Genomic DNA, 13,123 nt, shown 5'->3' with positions numbered 1-13,123 from the left:
TTGTTCGTCAGCAAACGGGCCTGACTTTACACTCTGTGTGAATATTTTTGGAATAAATTTAACTGACTAGGTAGCCAGTTGCTGGACCTGACCTAATGTCAAACATCCCTAAAACATCTTGTTCAAAATTAATGGTCTATTGTGTTTGTTGTCTTGGTCTTTCTTGGTGCTTGAATGAATAGGTCTGTCCATCAAACTTTCGGGCCAGAACGGGCATCTCAAAAACGATTTGGATTCGGGCCGGGTTTCGGGCTTGCACTTTCGGGTTCGGGTTCCAATTTCAGGCCCATTTACAACTCTAAAGTAGCTTAACAAAATCATCGCCAGCATTAACAATAAAAAATGCTCCTCCCAAGGGTAAAATAAAGACCTCCCCAATCTGCAAGCCACAGTAAAAACTCTAAGACCAATTCGGCAAAGGAACTGACATCTACATCTTTCATTTTGAACAAAATGCAAATTTAACAACTTGCTAGAAGAACAACACTTGCACTATATAAAATGAAACCACTTAACACCAAACAATTGCAAAAGAAGTTGTGTAAAACCGCCAGGGACAGGATAAGATAAGTTCAAACGAGCCGTCTCATTATTCGGGTCAAAAACATTCCACTCTACTCGGATTTGGCGAAGCTAACTGCAAGCCAGTCAAGTGTGACGAGCGTGGGAAAATGAAACCGAAAATACAGGAAAAATCAATTTTAGAAGCGAAAGATAGGGTCATTTTTGTCATTTTTGGGCAAATGTTTAATTTGTATTTAATAGGCGCAGATGTATTGAAAGAACCATTACTCCAAAATATATGAAAAGGATTTACCCATTTAATAACCCAATTAAAATGACTTATGAGAAACAATCTAAATGACTAAAAATGATATTTTAGGAGATTTCCTAGCACCACGTCAACACGATTCATGAGTGAGCTGATGTGTGACGTACAAAGGTGACGTCAGCCCAATTTTTAAGACACAATTTTAATTGTCCGCTTGGTGACGCACAAGAGCAACGTAAGTTAAAGTTGAATATAGATTTGAATTCTTTGTTTTCTGTTCGCTTTAATGAAAACTACAAACATCATATTGTGAACATTCGTGAAGGGTTGTGAAAATTTGTACATAAATTCGTTAACGAAGTAAGCACCGTATTCATGACAACTTAGCAAGTCAGTGTTTTTACTGGTTTCGTATAAAAGTAAAATAACAACTGTTTCATGAAAATCTACAACAAGTGTGTAGGACAGTCGAAAGGCCGGTACAAAAATATAATTGTTTGAAGGTCCCCCACAGGGTGCCGTCCTTCTGAGGCGTTTGTGCAGCGCGCGAACACTTTCTGCACACGATTGTCAAGCGGATCACAGTAAGTTTAGCCCTAAATAAGACGCGAACCATTAAATTGCACGTCAATATCTGTCTGAGTGAGGTGACATGAGCTTTTTTCGCGATTAAAACAACATATTCATCCTCTACGCAAAAGAGCTTCTTCTCTGGCATCCCGCCAAGTATTAGCCAAACCATTAAGTGGGCCCCATATCACCCAGCGTTAACCTCCGTCAACTAGTTAATATTTAGTTGTTTCTTCAACAAGACGAGGTGGCCGAGTGGTTAAGGTGATGGACTGCTAATCCATTGTGCTCTGCACGCGTGGGTTCGAATCCCATCCTCGTCGCTTGGGGATGTAGCTCAGTGGTAGAGCGCACGCTTCGCATGTGTGAGGCCCCGGGTTCAATCCCCGGCATCTCCAAACATTTCGCTTGTTTGAATACAAAACAGAAACAAATACGCTAACTTTATTGAGGTGTTAATTATAATTGCGTCACAAAAACTTATTTTAACTTCAACAGTTGCATTGGAGATTCGTGCAGTTAATTCCATTATTTATTCCGTTAAGACATAGATGAATAGCTGGGATCAGCCCTAAAGCGTCGATGCAGACCAGCGAGTCACGGAAAGACTCTTGTCGTGGGTTCGAATCCCACCGCAGGCTAAATTCTCTAGTCAATGCCTTGCCATATCTTGGTGAATGCTTGGTGACCGGCTGATTCGTAGGCCTGGCGTACTGTGAATTTTACATTATTTATTCCATTACAGATCTTTTTGAAACCGACACGTTTTAAACGAGATTGATTCGTAATGAGCCGTTGATTTTCCATTTAATGGCTTGAAGCGCTAATTACGTAATCAATCTATTGGGGCGTGAAAAATTTCTTTCCTAAGGGAGAATTTGACCTTTTGAAAATCTAATTATCGACTGTCTGGGCGTATTTAAGCAACATAAGCTTTCAAATGTTGCACATTTTGTTTTTTTGCTGTCATAATGATTTGCAGGTGAAATATAAGTTTGAATAAATATAGTGACTAAAAAGTATGGTTTTATATGTCGTTTTTGTTTTGCGTTTGCGCCAAAATATTCAAATTTTAGTTTAAGTAGATCTTAATTATTTGTTTTGATTTTTTTCGGTTTAAATAAATCTCTTAATTTTGTTTACGCACTAAGAAATACCTGTGCTAAATTCACATAAGTTGGTTCAACTTACGTTGTAAAACACGCGAATAGTTGTGAGTTTTGTGAAGTGCGAATAATTTGCTTATAATCTCACTTAAGTGCGTGTGAAGTATGTTTAAGTGGAAAGTTGGAAATAATCCCTTACGTGAAAACTTTTCCGCCGCATCAGACAGTTTGAAATGTTGTCCGAATCGGGTTTGTTAATTGGTTGGAAAGTTTTCGCTGTTTGATTTGTATCACTCGCAGAAGCATTAAGCGTTGTCATAACTACGAGTCAGAATTTCCTCAATTTCGTTACATTAACTTGTTTAACTATGATTTTCAGAAGTTTGAGGATTTTCTCTTGCAATAATGTCTTCGTTTCAAGACTTACTTTATCTGAGTCAGTTGACACGACCAATACTCGGAACTCCCAATCCCGCAATTATTGCAGGTATTTCAAAAACTATATGTTGTTTTGAAAATATTTCCTAATTTTTTTTAATAATGTTTAAAATATAAAGTCTCCCATGCGCTTTTTGTGCATTAAAAACAACTACATAAAAATCGGTTTTCTAAAGTGAATTCGAACGCAACCATTTTTGGCGTTAGGTTTTTTTTCTAGTTTTTCTGCAGCTAACTGTGTTTGCAACTGTTGGTAGAAGTTTAGCGTCGATATGAGGCAGGTTTGAATTTTGTTATTCATCACAGCTTATTTAGAGTTCGTTTATCATAAAATCAGGGTCTTATTTGTTTAAGACTTCGAAACTTTTCTTTAAAAAATATGCGTAAATGCCAATTGTTTGTTGGCAAAGCTAGATGTTTTTAGCTTTGTAAAATAAAAATAATGGTTTTGTGGAAGATGGCTGTTGTATTTCTGAAACACTATTTTACAACCGCCTTTTAGGATTGAAAACTTGTCTGAAGTCCACCGTTTTTTTATGTTTAGATAACATATATATATTTCACGTAAGTTACAGGCATCATCAGTATCTAAAAACAAACAGCGCTGAACAGTCGTACCCAAGTTAAACTGTAAAGCGCTGACAAGAGCCGTTAAAAGTAAAAACCTGCTGACAGTAGGTCAGAATTTGAACCTACTGTTAACGCAGTCAAAACGCATTTTAAGATAAATCTCGAAAACCCTAAGTAGGTCGCTGCATAATGTTTTCGTTATCAGGTCGTTTTAGGTATTTATGCGCCAGACAATAAGGTCCCAGTAACAAGAGGATGTGTTTGCAACAACAGATGGCTTTGGTTTTTACACAAAATGGTTTAGTAAAAGTATGAGCATAAAAGTTTTGGAAACCTAATTTTGCAATTTGCCAAGTTGATTGTGAAAAGTTACTAAAGTGCTCGTAGATCCAAACAGAAGTTTAGCGTTTATAACAGTGAATCTCTAATTTTCCATTGTTACTATCAATGGTGCGCTTTTTAATAATAAAATAATAGTGCGACCTGGGGTAAAATCGTTTGGGAAACACTGGTTTAGAATATTTCTCTGAAACTCCTGTTTCCAACTATTGTGTTGATGTTTCAGACTTTATGCTTCGCAATGGTCAAATTCCCCGAAAACACAGAAGAAGCCGGACAGCTTTCACCACTGCACAACTCGAAGCACTAGAGAGCACTTTCAATTTAGGGCAATACCCCGATGTGGAAGTGCGCGAGAACTTGGCCTTGAGAACGAACTTGTCCGAAGCGAGAATACAGGTGAGGTTTTGCGTTTACGCGAAGTTCTGATAATTGTGCGTTCCAGAATTGTAAACGGGCCTGAAATTGGAGCCCGAACCCGAATCGTTTTTGAGAAGCCCGTTTAGGCCCAAACGTTTGATTGACAAGCCCATACATTGAAGTCTAAGAATAGACCAAGACAACAAACACAATACACAATTGGTCTTGGACAAGGCAGTTTAGGGCTGTTTGACATTAGGTCAGGTCCAGCAACTCGGCTACTTAGCTACTTAAACTCATGAAAAAAATACTGACACAGGGTGTAACGTCAGGACTGAATCAAACCCGTTTTTTAAAGAAACCTAAGTCCGAACCCGGCCCATTTTTTAAGAAACCTAAGCCCGATACTTTGGCTTGAACCGAACCCGGCCCGACTTGCAACTCTGGTGCGTTGAAATCTTAGGGAAGTTAAAAATTTTAATGACAACATAATTTTGTGACGAAATGTAGAGAATTTGAATTGATTAGTTGACAACGGTAATTCAAAATTTAAATTGCAACAATTCATGTGACAAAATATGTGACACTACGAACATTTGTAAAGAGAGTCTGTGTACAATGGAGTTTTATCCATTACATTAACACACTTTTAACAAGCGCTGTTGGCATTGTCACTAAAAATACAAAGAGTTTAAACAGTATTTTAAGTTTACTCTAGTGAAAATTTCACACTGGTTATAAAATTAATCTACTCAAACCACACTAGCAAACAAAACAACATATTTATTGTGTTATCGCATGAAAACCATATATCACGTTTTCTGACAACCCCAGTTTAAAGTACTTTATTCGCGTCGTCCACTCCAAACTCTCGACACAAGCGGAGTTAGCGTTTAATCTCATAAGTAGTTTTAATCCGACCCAAGCACCACAGATCCATGGGAAAAATCAACATGTTCTCTTTTAAGGTTTGGTTTAAAAATCGAAGAGCGAAGTACAGGAGAATACAAAAGCTGAAACAAAACAAAACGGATTGTGACGAAACACAAGATAAAAGTGGTGTGTTTGTTACGTCACAATACCTGTTTGTCTATTTTTGTACTTGTTGCATAATTGACATTAATTTTTTTTTAAATATTTTGTAGGTTAAATTGTGTTGTAAATTGAAAAATATTTTTACGAAATTTTCAGTTATTACGGCACAGTGCATAAAATTAATTGTAGAATAATTGAAACCAGGAAAAAACATAATAATTGTTTTTCGCGTCGTAAATTTTGAAACAAATACATAAAAAATTATAACGACTTTTAATGTACAGCAGCGACATCTTTTGGACGTTTTTTACAGTTTTTTTGAGAAATTTTCATTTTATTATTTTATAATTTTTTAATCAAGCCGATGTTTCTGGATCAAGCAAACCTAAAGTAGACTCGGAGCAGCCGGATTCCAGTCCGAAAGCAACCGAAAAATTACAGGAGAGGTATTAAGACAACAAATATAAACCACATATACTGTATTGATAATTCGTTGTGGTTTTAGTGAAAAAATCATCAAAACGAAAAACAAAAACGAAACAAGAACAAACTTTCCAGGAGCTTCAGGTAATTTCCCACAATAGTGATATTTTTTATTTGACTTAAAAGGCTATTTTTTGTTTTTTAAACCGAAATGTTTAGACTTCTCTGGGCTCCGTAATTCTCCTCCCACTCATGATTTATCTGTACCGGTAAGTGCTACGGTTTTTATTTTAATTATTTTTCGATGATTTTAGCTGCAAAAATCGTTTAAATTTTAATGTTTTTTGTCAACATTTGTGTGTTGCGAACACTATTTGTTGTTTTATTATTTTTCGTTTTTTCTGTAGTTCCGCCCCAACTTGACCAACTGGGCTTTCTTTATTCCGCCTCAGTATCCAAATCCATGGAACCAGTTTAAGTTCGGTAAGAAAATATGAATATAAATTTTTAACATAGAAATTAAATTTTACATCATTTACGGGAAAATTGTCAAAACAATATAAAGATTGGATTTTTGTAATAAAATATTTGTTTTAAAGCAGCGAGCACAAATAATATTTTGTACTAATGATATTAGATTGGCTAACACTTTTAATTTTCGAAAACAACTCTATTGTTTTTCGTCAAACCAATCTGATTAACCTTTATTTGGCCTTTAATTACATTTACCGTAATTTTTTTGGAAACGCACACAGGCATGTAGGCTAGGCCTACGTATTTTTTTGGTACAGCTTTTAACGTGAAAACTAAAATTACAAAAGTTTACATTTCAATAGATGACTTAAAAGAGCAAAAGTTTCTTCAGCTTTACAAGTTTTACCTTAGTTTTAAAGTTTTCATACAAAACATCTCCCTATTTTTAAGTTCAACATTTTTTCACACTTTTTAAACACTTACGTTTTTAATTCGTTTACTATCTAATGGGCTTTTTTAAATCGCTACAAGTTACGTGTCGATTTTGTTGGACTGAAATCTAATTAAGCAAGATTAAACTTAGAACATGAACAAATACAAATTGACTTTTTATTCAGGAACGTTTCTGCCACCGCCAGAGCATTGGAATGTTGGAAGTAAACTTTCAAAATGAAAATCATCACTTATTTCGACATGGGGTGGCATGTGTACGAGGAAATTTGTCGATACATTGATGTCAGGGAAAACGGTTTGAAACCTACTTCTTTGTGCAAGAAGACTTTATTTTGTTGACAAATTTATTTTGTTTGGAAATGTGAGAAATGTTTCTCAGGAAAAATGGATTGTTAAATTTCCACCAACTGTTATTCTTGTTGTAATTGTAAGTATTTGTTGTGGTGAAAAATATTTCTCAGGAATACAAAAATTAGAAATTGTTTGATCGAATTGAACATGAAAAAAGTTTGGAGATGCCGGGGATCGAACCCGGGGCCTCACACATGCAAAGCGTGCGCTCTACCACTGAGCTACATCCCCGCACGACTTTCACGGCAGTAAAACGGTTATTGAATGAAACGCGCGGTTGACTGAAGAGACTTTTTCGATCAATAATCTGGATTCCTGGCTACTACTTGTAATAGTCTGCGTTTAGAGCTTCAATGAGTGCCTAAATTGTGTAATGTTTGAAATGAATAATATTTGTTGAGTTAATTTCACTTCACTTGTGAATAAATTACAACGAGTAAAATTCTGCTGAAAAAGTAATCACTCTATGGTTGACTGAACGAAGCTCGTTAGGAAACCCGCTTTATACTTGCAAAGTCGTGCATGTAACAAGCGCTATGGTTGACTGCACGAAGCTCGTTAGGAAACTCGCTTTATACTTGCAAAGTCGTGCATGAAACAAGCGCTCATAGGCGTCGATTCCCGGGGTGGCAGGGGTGGCGGCCACCCCACTAAAAATCTCTGGGGTGGCAGCCATTATAAAATAGCTATGCTGCCACCCCAGAAATTACCTGGCCAAATTTATATACGTGCATTAAAGATATGCGTTTATTTCATTTACATGCGCTCTTTCGAATATTTCGAGCCTGTGCAAAGCAAGCTATGTGAAATCTCTCATTGTTTTTGAACAACGCAAGGGGAAAACCCATTTTGCGCTACTCGCTTCAGTGATTTTCGTCAAGTTTGCTTCTCCAGAGCAAGTCTGAACAAGACGTAACAATGGCAAAATTTCACGTTTTTATGTGTTGTGGATGTTAATTAGCAGTTGGAAATTATATTGTGTCACAGCGTTCCATTTCCATGCACGGAAAATTTAATTGCAGCGGCCACCCATGTGCGCAAATCTCGTGTCGAAACTGCAATGCCGATTCAAAACTTTTGCAAAATTGAACATGTATAATTAATTTACAGATCTCTGCTTATGCATCACATGTCACGTTGCGTTTTCTGCGTTATGTTAACTTCTGAACCACACTGCTTCGGGTAAATAACGCTACTCAACACGAGATGCACTTTTCTCGCCACGAACCAGTACACTGCTGTGATTACATCACTATCGCATTGTGACATCATAACTACACAACTAGACGGAAGATTTATGACATGACTTTCTTAGTTGCGCCCAAGTTAAGCAAGATTGCGCACAGAGTATAATGTACGTGTTTATACCCTGCCAATATCCGCGAAGTGGCATCTACAAACCTTAACGTGTATCGTAGTGTGGTTTGATTACGTAAGAAACTACCTGACCAAATTTTGCCACCCCAGAACAGAAAATCTATGCTAAAAAATCGACGCCTATGCAAGCGCTATATGGTTGTCTGCACGAAGCTCGTTAAGAAACCCACTAAGCTAACTCTACATGACAACAGACACATTCATTCAAACACTATTTCAACCATAAAAACGCACGACTGATTTTTGTGTACTTTTATTTCACAGTGACATATTCAGCAGGACATAAAAACTTTCGCATCAACAAACAAAATCAGCAGATGTTACACCAAAATACTTAACGCAGAAATTCATTGGGACGGCAGAATTAGGTAGCAATGCTTAACAGGGCCAGCACTTAACTTAGATAAACTTTTTTATGCGGAAACAATTGTTAAAACATTTTATAAATTCATTTTAAATTCACGCAATATTAAATTCATTTCAACAAACACAGACAAAATGATTTGCAATGGAAATATTGTTTTCAACTTTTGGACTAGTGGGAACTTTACCATAGCAGTGTTTACACAAAATAAATTTGACACAATAACGATCTAGAGATGTTGTTACTGAAGTATTTTGGACTGAAATACAGTGGGAAACATGTTTCGATTAAAATTTGAAAGAAAAAGTGCAAATTTTTGATGGATGTTGTTTTTATCAAACAATTTTACCCATGTGTGGGTTTTTAGTGGCGTAAATAATAATTCAAATTAATTACCGCAACGCAACTTTGTTAATATGCTGAAGACAAATAACATACTCTCAAATTTCACAAATAAAGTGTAACATTATAACTAAAGCAATAAAACCTCCGGAAAATTTACCCTGTAACATCAAAGTCCCATGAGACGTCAGTTAAATTTACTGATGCAATTTTGTCTTCTAAAACTTTGATGTCAATTGATGGAAGCAAATCTATAAAAAAAAACTTCAGGTAAATAGGTGAAATTGAAAAGTTATTTGGTTTCACCTTTGTCAGGATTGAAGGAAGTTATCGGGACGAGGGGTTTCAGTTTTTCAGCCAAATCAATCGGCGTGAGAATGGTTTGCTCGATGAACAAATCACAAAGTGCTTCGGAGGCAGTGGGGCGCGACGAAGGTTGAAACTGCAGGCAGGAAAAAACAAACTGGAAACAAAACCATTAGTAATTTCTTGCAAAAATAGTTTAAATTTTCAAAAAGTTCACCTTGTGGAAATTCGGAGAAAACTTTCTCGAGCGGGAAACCATCTGCTGCTCATTGTTTTCAGGGGAGCTTGGGTCTAAAATGTTTGTAGGACTAAAAAAAAGTAATTACAACACAAAAATATAATTTTACCTTCTGTTGGGGGTACGGTCGTCTCATCCAACAAACACGGAACAGTTCCATTTAATTTTTCTAAAAGCATCTAATCAAAATAATATTTTGTTGTTGTGTTTTGTTTTTGCAAGCAGCAAATTCATTTACCTGTGTACAAGGCATATCTGTGAATGGTGCATGTCCGTTAGCGAGTTCACATGCTGTTATACCAAGACTGTATATATCAGATTGTGAAGTGTAGCCCTCCATGTCCTTTAAATTTAAAATGTTTCACATAAAAAAGTATTATAAAAACAAGTTTGCTGGTCAACATTATTAAGGTGCGAGTTAAAAGTGCCAGGCATAATTCATGTTAACTGATATTGAACAAATTAATTGTTTCAGGGACATATCCCCATGGGAAATATCATTTGAAGTTTCAATTTGTCTGTGTTAAACCTTTGGTCATTGCATCAGACCTTGCCACATGGGAGAAATGCTTGAGATACTGGCTTGGTTTGGTATAACCTCTTTAATATACCTTGCAGAGTGTGATAAACCCTGCTTAGGCTTGGGAAATATTAATTAACACAAACTAAATCACCACTGATGAAAAATCATTTTTCCAATCATGACCAATTTAAAAGCATTCAAGCCTGTTACTCCTAACAAACTGGAGCACTATAACCTAGTCATACAGCCAATGTCTTTCACCAGCTGCACTAATGAGACATTACAGGTGAAAACAGGGTGCATCATCTGCAGCTTAATTACTAATTTGTTGTAGTGCAATGGTTTCACCAAGTTGAATTCATCCAAATCATTGTTTTTATACTGGAGCAAATGCAAAGCCAAGTGAATTTACCTGTTTAAGTACTTCAGGACTCAACCAGGGTAGCAGCATAGAATCATGCTTAGGAAAATCATAAACTTTTTGTATTCTGTATTCCTTGCTCAAAAATGTGATGACGTTTCGGTGACCACAGAGTTTTACAACCCCATTGTCAGACAGAAGTATGTGACTTGCTTTTACATTTCTGAAAACCAGCAAATAATAAAACAATTTGTACAGAAGAAATTGAAAGGTCTGCACCCCACAATACCTGTGGATGAATCCCAATTGATGAATGTATTGCAAAGCTTTTAAAATTCCCTTTAAAATGTGAGATATGACTGTTTCATCAAGTCCGTATTTAAAATGTGCTTCGATTAAATCAGAACAGGAACCTGTACAAGAAAAAAATCACTTAAATATAAATTGAAATATTTGTGCTACTTTTACAAATTAGGCCAAAATTGGCTTGATTAAAAGCACCACAACAACCCATTTTGTATATTACATTAATTACAATGCAAAATAATAATAACAGCAATAGGTAAAATGTCTGCAGTAACCTAACAATGTCGGAAGACAGTTTTATTTTGATTGGGCATGGTAAATCTATGACTTGAGTAAGTTTGATATATTGTTCTTACCGAATGTCATCATTTCTGTGACAACGTAAAGATTCCTACAATCAACAAATGCATTTTCATGAATCAAAACATTAGGATGGCAAAATGATCTCGACACAACAAGTTCATGCTGGAAACAGAAAAATATTTTTGTGTAAGCATTTTTAGGAATTACGTATTGAAAGTTAAACAACACTTTTCATTCATTTCTTACTTGGATGTATGCAAGTGACAGCAAAGAACAACTTTCTAAGTCGGTAGCACGAATAGCACATAATTTGCTGGATTTGCGACGTTTTGACAAATAAACTGATGTTGGCGAAAAACAGCTACGACCTAAATAGCAAGAATGGATTAATTTTAAAAGAAATATAAAGACCAAGTTTTCCACTTACCTACTACTTGAATAAGGTTAAATTCAGAAATAGTTAGATTGTTTGTCATCGTGCCAAAGCCATACAAAAATATCCTTTTTTCTCAATTATGGTGAGGTTTGAAAGTTTTCAAAGATTTACAAACTTTTGCATTTGTAGTAAAGTTATACAAAAACTTTTATGGCTCTTTAACTGCTTGGAAACTATAGCCTAAGTACAATTATTTCAAAGTAAAAAGTGAAAGCATTAACATAAAAAGCTTGGAAAACCCTTCTACGCTATTTTTTTCAACAAAATACTGCGAAATTCTTGTAAAAATACCTCAACATGTGTCGAAATGTTACTGATTTCAACAGAACAAGTTCTATCTCAAATAGCTGCGCAGTTATTTACACAAAACAAATATTGCTTGACAGTTTTGTGGTGAACAGAATTAAATAAAATTACAGGCGCCGGTTGATAAACTAACGTAGCTCATAGAAGAACCACTTCCACTCCCTACCACCAAAGTCGCTGTTCATCAATAAAATAAAATAGTTTGGAAAATAGGTTGAAATGTAAAAAATGATTTTTGTTAGCACAAGCAAAAGTTTAAAAATTTTACACTGGTAGCAAATGATTAACGTTCATAATGTGTTCTGATTAGGAGGTATGCTGATTTAGCTGATTAACCTACTGGATTGCAAAATGCAAAATACATAATTGCCCTCTTATTGTGTTACTGTGTGTCACTGTATACAGATCAGTGACGTAACAATAGTTGTATGGAACATTCGTTTCCGGTCTTGAGCAAAGTTTTTCGTGATTCGAGGGTTTAGTTGCTGTCAGCCAGATTGTTTCCTGCCTGCTTAACCTCACTCGTACTGGTGACTGTAAACAGGAAACTGTTGAATGCGATAACGAAGCGTTGTGTGCGCAAGGTCCTTGGGCAGATGCTACAAGGCTTGAGGCTGCTGGAACGAATATTAGCTGATTGCTGGATCGCAGGTTTTTACTTGCCTGAGGATAAAATTGGGTTTCTGGAGCATTTGAAGCAAGTTTTAGAGAAAAAGTGCACGCCTGCTACAGTTACTGCAACAGTTTCTGAACCTAACTTAACTTAAAACCTTCAAAAAAGTTTAGGTTTGGGTCGTTTCATTTACTCCTCGAAGGTATCATAGTGATGTAGTAAATTTGCGCGGTTTGAATCCAATAAAAGTTTTACATTACGAAAGGCAAAATCTAATAAAAACTTCTACTCATTGACACAGTCAGGTACAGTCTTGTAACGATTATACTTACACGATTATACGAAGGCCTTAATACTTACAGTCTGTAAAAGTTGGAAGTTTAGATTGCTTTTGTTGGTCTTTTATTTAAACTTCTTATTTCGTTAACATTTGCGAGTATTTCGTCTCTGTGGCATTTAGCCGAGGTGGAATATCATGCGCGTATGTTCGTGTTAGGTGAGAATTTACATGATTTGAATACTGCACGTTGCTGACAGAACGGCTTAAATGTTGATACTAACTGTTATTGTGGGGTTTGTTAAACAGGCAGTTTAAAAAGCAGGGACAGTTTGCAGGCAAATTGGAGTTTTTTTGGTAATTGTTGTAACTTTTGTTAAAAGTTAATTAGACCAAGAAGCAGTTTAATTTAATCTTTTAGTTAGCTTGGTACGTTTGTAAAAACAAGAAGTTTATAACCAGGACAGTTTGCAGGCTAAT

The 13,123-nt window shown here is 35.9% G+C and overlaps 2 protein-coding genes and 3 non-coding genes across 6 annotated transcripts; 3 read left to right on the top strand and 2 right to left on the bottom strand.

The window, feature by feature from the left end:
• The first annotated feature begins 1,583 nt into the window (after positions 1-1,583).
• Positions 1,584-1,665, top strand: Trnas-gcu (transfer RNA serine (anticodon GCU)). Its single transcript has one exon. It is a non-coding gene; the product is annotated as a tRNA-Ser (tRNA).
• A 3-nt stretch (positions 1,666-1,668) lies between these two features.
• On the top strand, positions 1,669-1,740 carry Trnaa-cgc (transfer RNA alanine (anticodon CGC)). Its single transcript has one exon. It is a non-coding gene; the product is annotated as a tRNA-Ala (tRNA).
• Positions 1,741-2,831: 1,091 nt separating this feature from the next.
• Positions 2,832-7,831, top strand: LOC145218888 (uncharacterized). Of its 2 annotated transcripts, none has more exons than XM_080086284.1 (8): positions 2,832-2,935; positions 4,022-4,194; positions 5,124-5,214; positions 5,552-5,636; positions 5,696-5,757; positions 5,833-5,882; positions 6,021-6,096; positions 6,705-7,831. In XM_080086284.1, the coding sequence occupies exons 1-8, from the start codon at positions 2,854-2,856 to the stop codon at positions 6,758-6,760; spliced, it is 675 nt and encodes a 224-aa protein (XP_079942410.1). In that variant the 5' UTR covers positions 2,832-2,853; the 3' UTR covers positions 6,761-7,831. The 2 variants fall into 2 exon arrangements, with proteins under 2 accessions (XP_079942410.1, XP_079942411.1); XM_080086285.1 differs by lacking the exon at positions 2,832-2,935 and adding an exon at positions 3,335-3,450.
• On the bottom strand, positions 7,051-7,122 carry Trnaa-ugc (transfer RNA alanine (anticodon UGC)). The gene has a single exon. It is a non-coding gene; the product is annotated as a tRNA-Ala (tRNA).
• A 674-nt stretch (positions 7,832-8,505) lies between the features above and the next one.
• Positions 8,506-11,651, bottom strand: LOC145218886 (STE20-related kinase adapter protein alpha-like). Its single transcript, XM_080086283.1, has 10 exons — positions 11,439-11,651; positions 11,258-11,379; positions 11,065-11,173; positions 10,692-10,815; positions 10,454-10,625; positions 9,757-9,861; positions 9,628-9,697; positions 9,498-9,571; positions 9,281-9,437; positions 8,506-9,225 (listed from the first exon to the last, which is right to left on the bottom strand). Exons 1-10 carry the CDS (start codon positions 11,485-11,487, stop codon positions 9,131-9,133), a joined length of 1,077 nt encoding a protein of 358 aa, XP_079942409.1. The 5' UTR covers positions 11,488-11,651; the 3' UTR covers positions 8,506-9,130.
• Between the last annotated feature and the right edge of the window lie 1,472 nt (positions 11,652-13,123).

This window comes from Phallusia mammillata, chromosome 3, assembly GCF_965637545.1.
Source record: "Phallusia mammillata chromosome 3, kaPhaMamm4.hap1.1, whole genome shotgun sequence".
NCBI lineage: Eukaryota > Metazoa > Chordata > Ascidiacea > Phlebobranchia > Ascidiidae > Phallusia > Phallusia mammillata.
The sequence above is the reverse complement of the archived record's forward strand: the minus strand, read 5'-3'. Positions and strand labels throughout refer to the sequence as shown.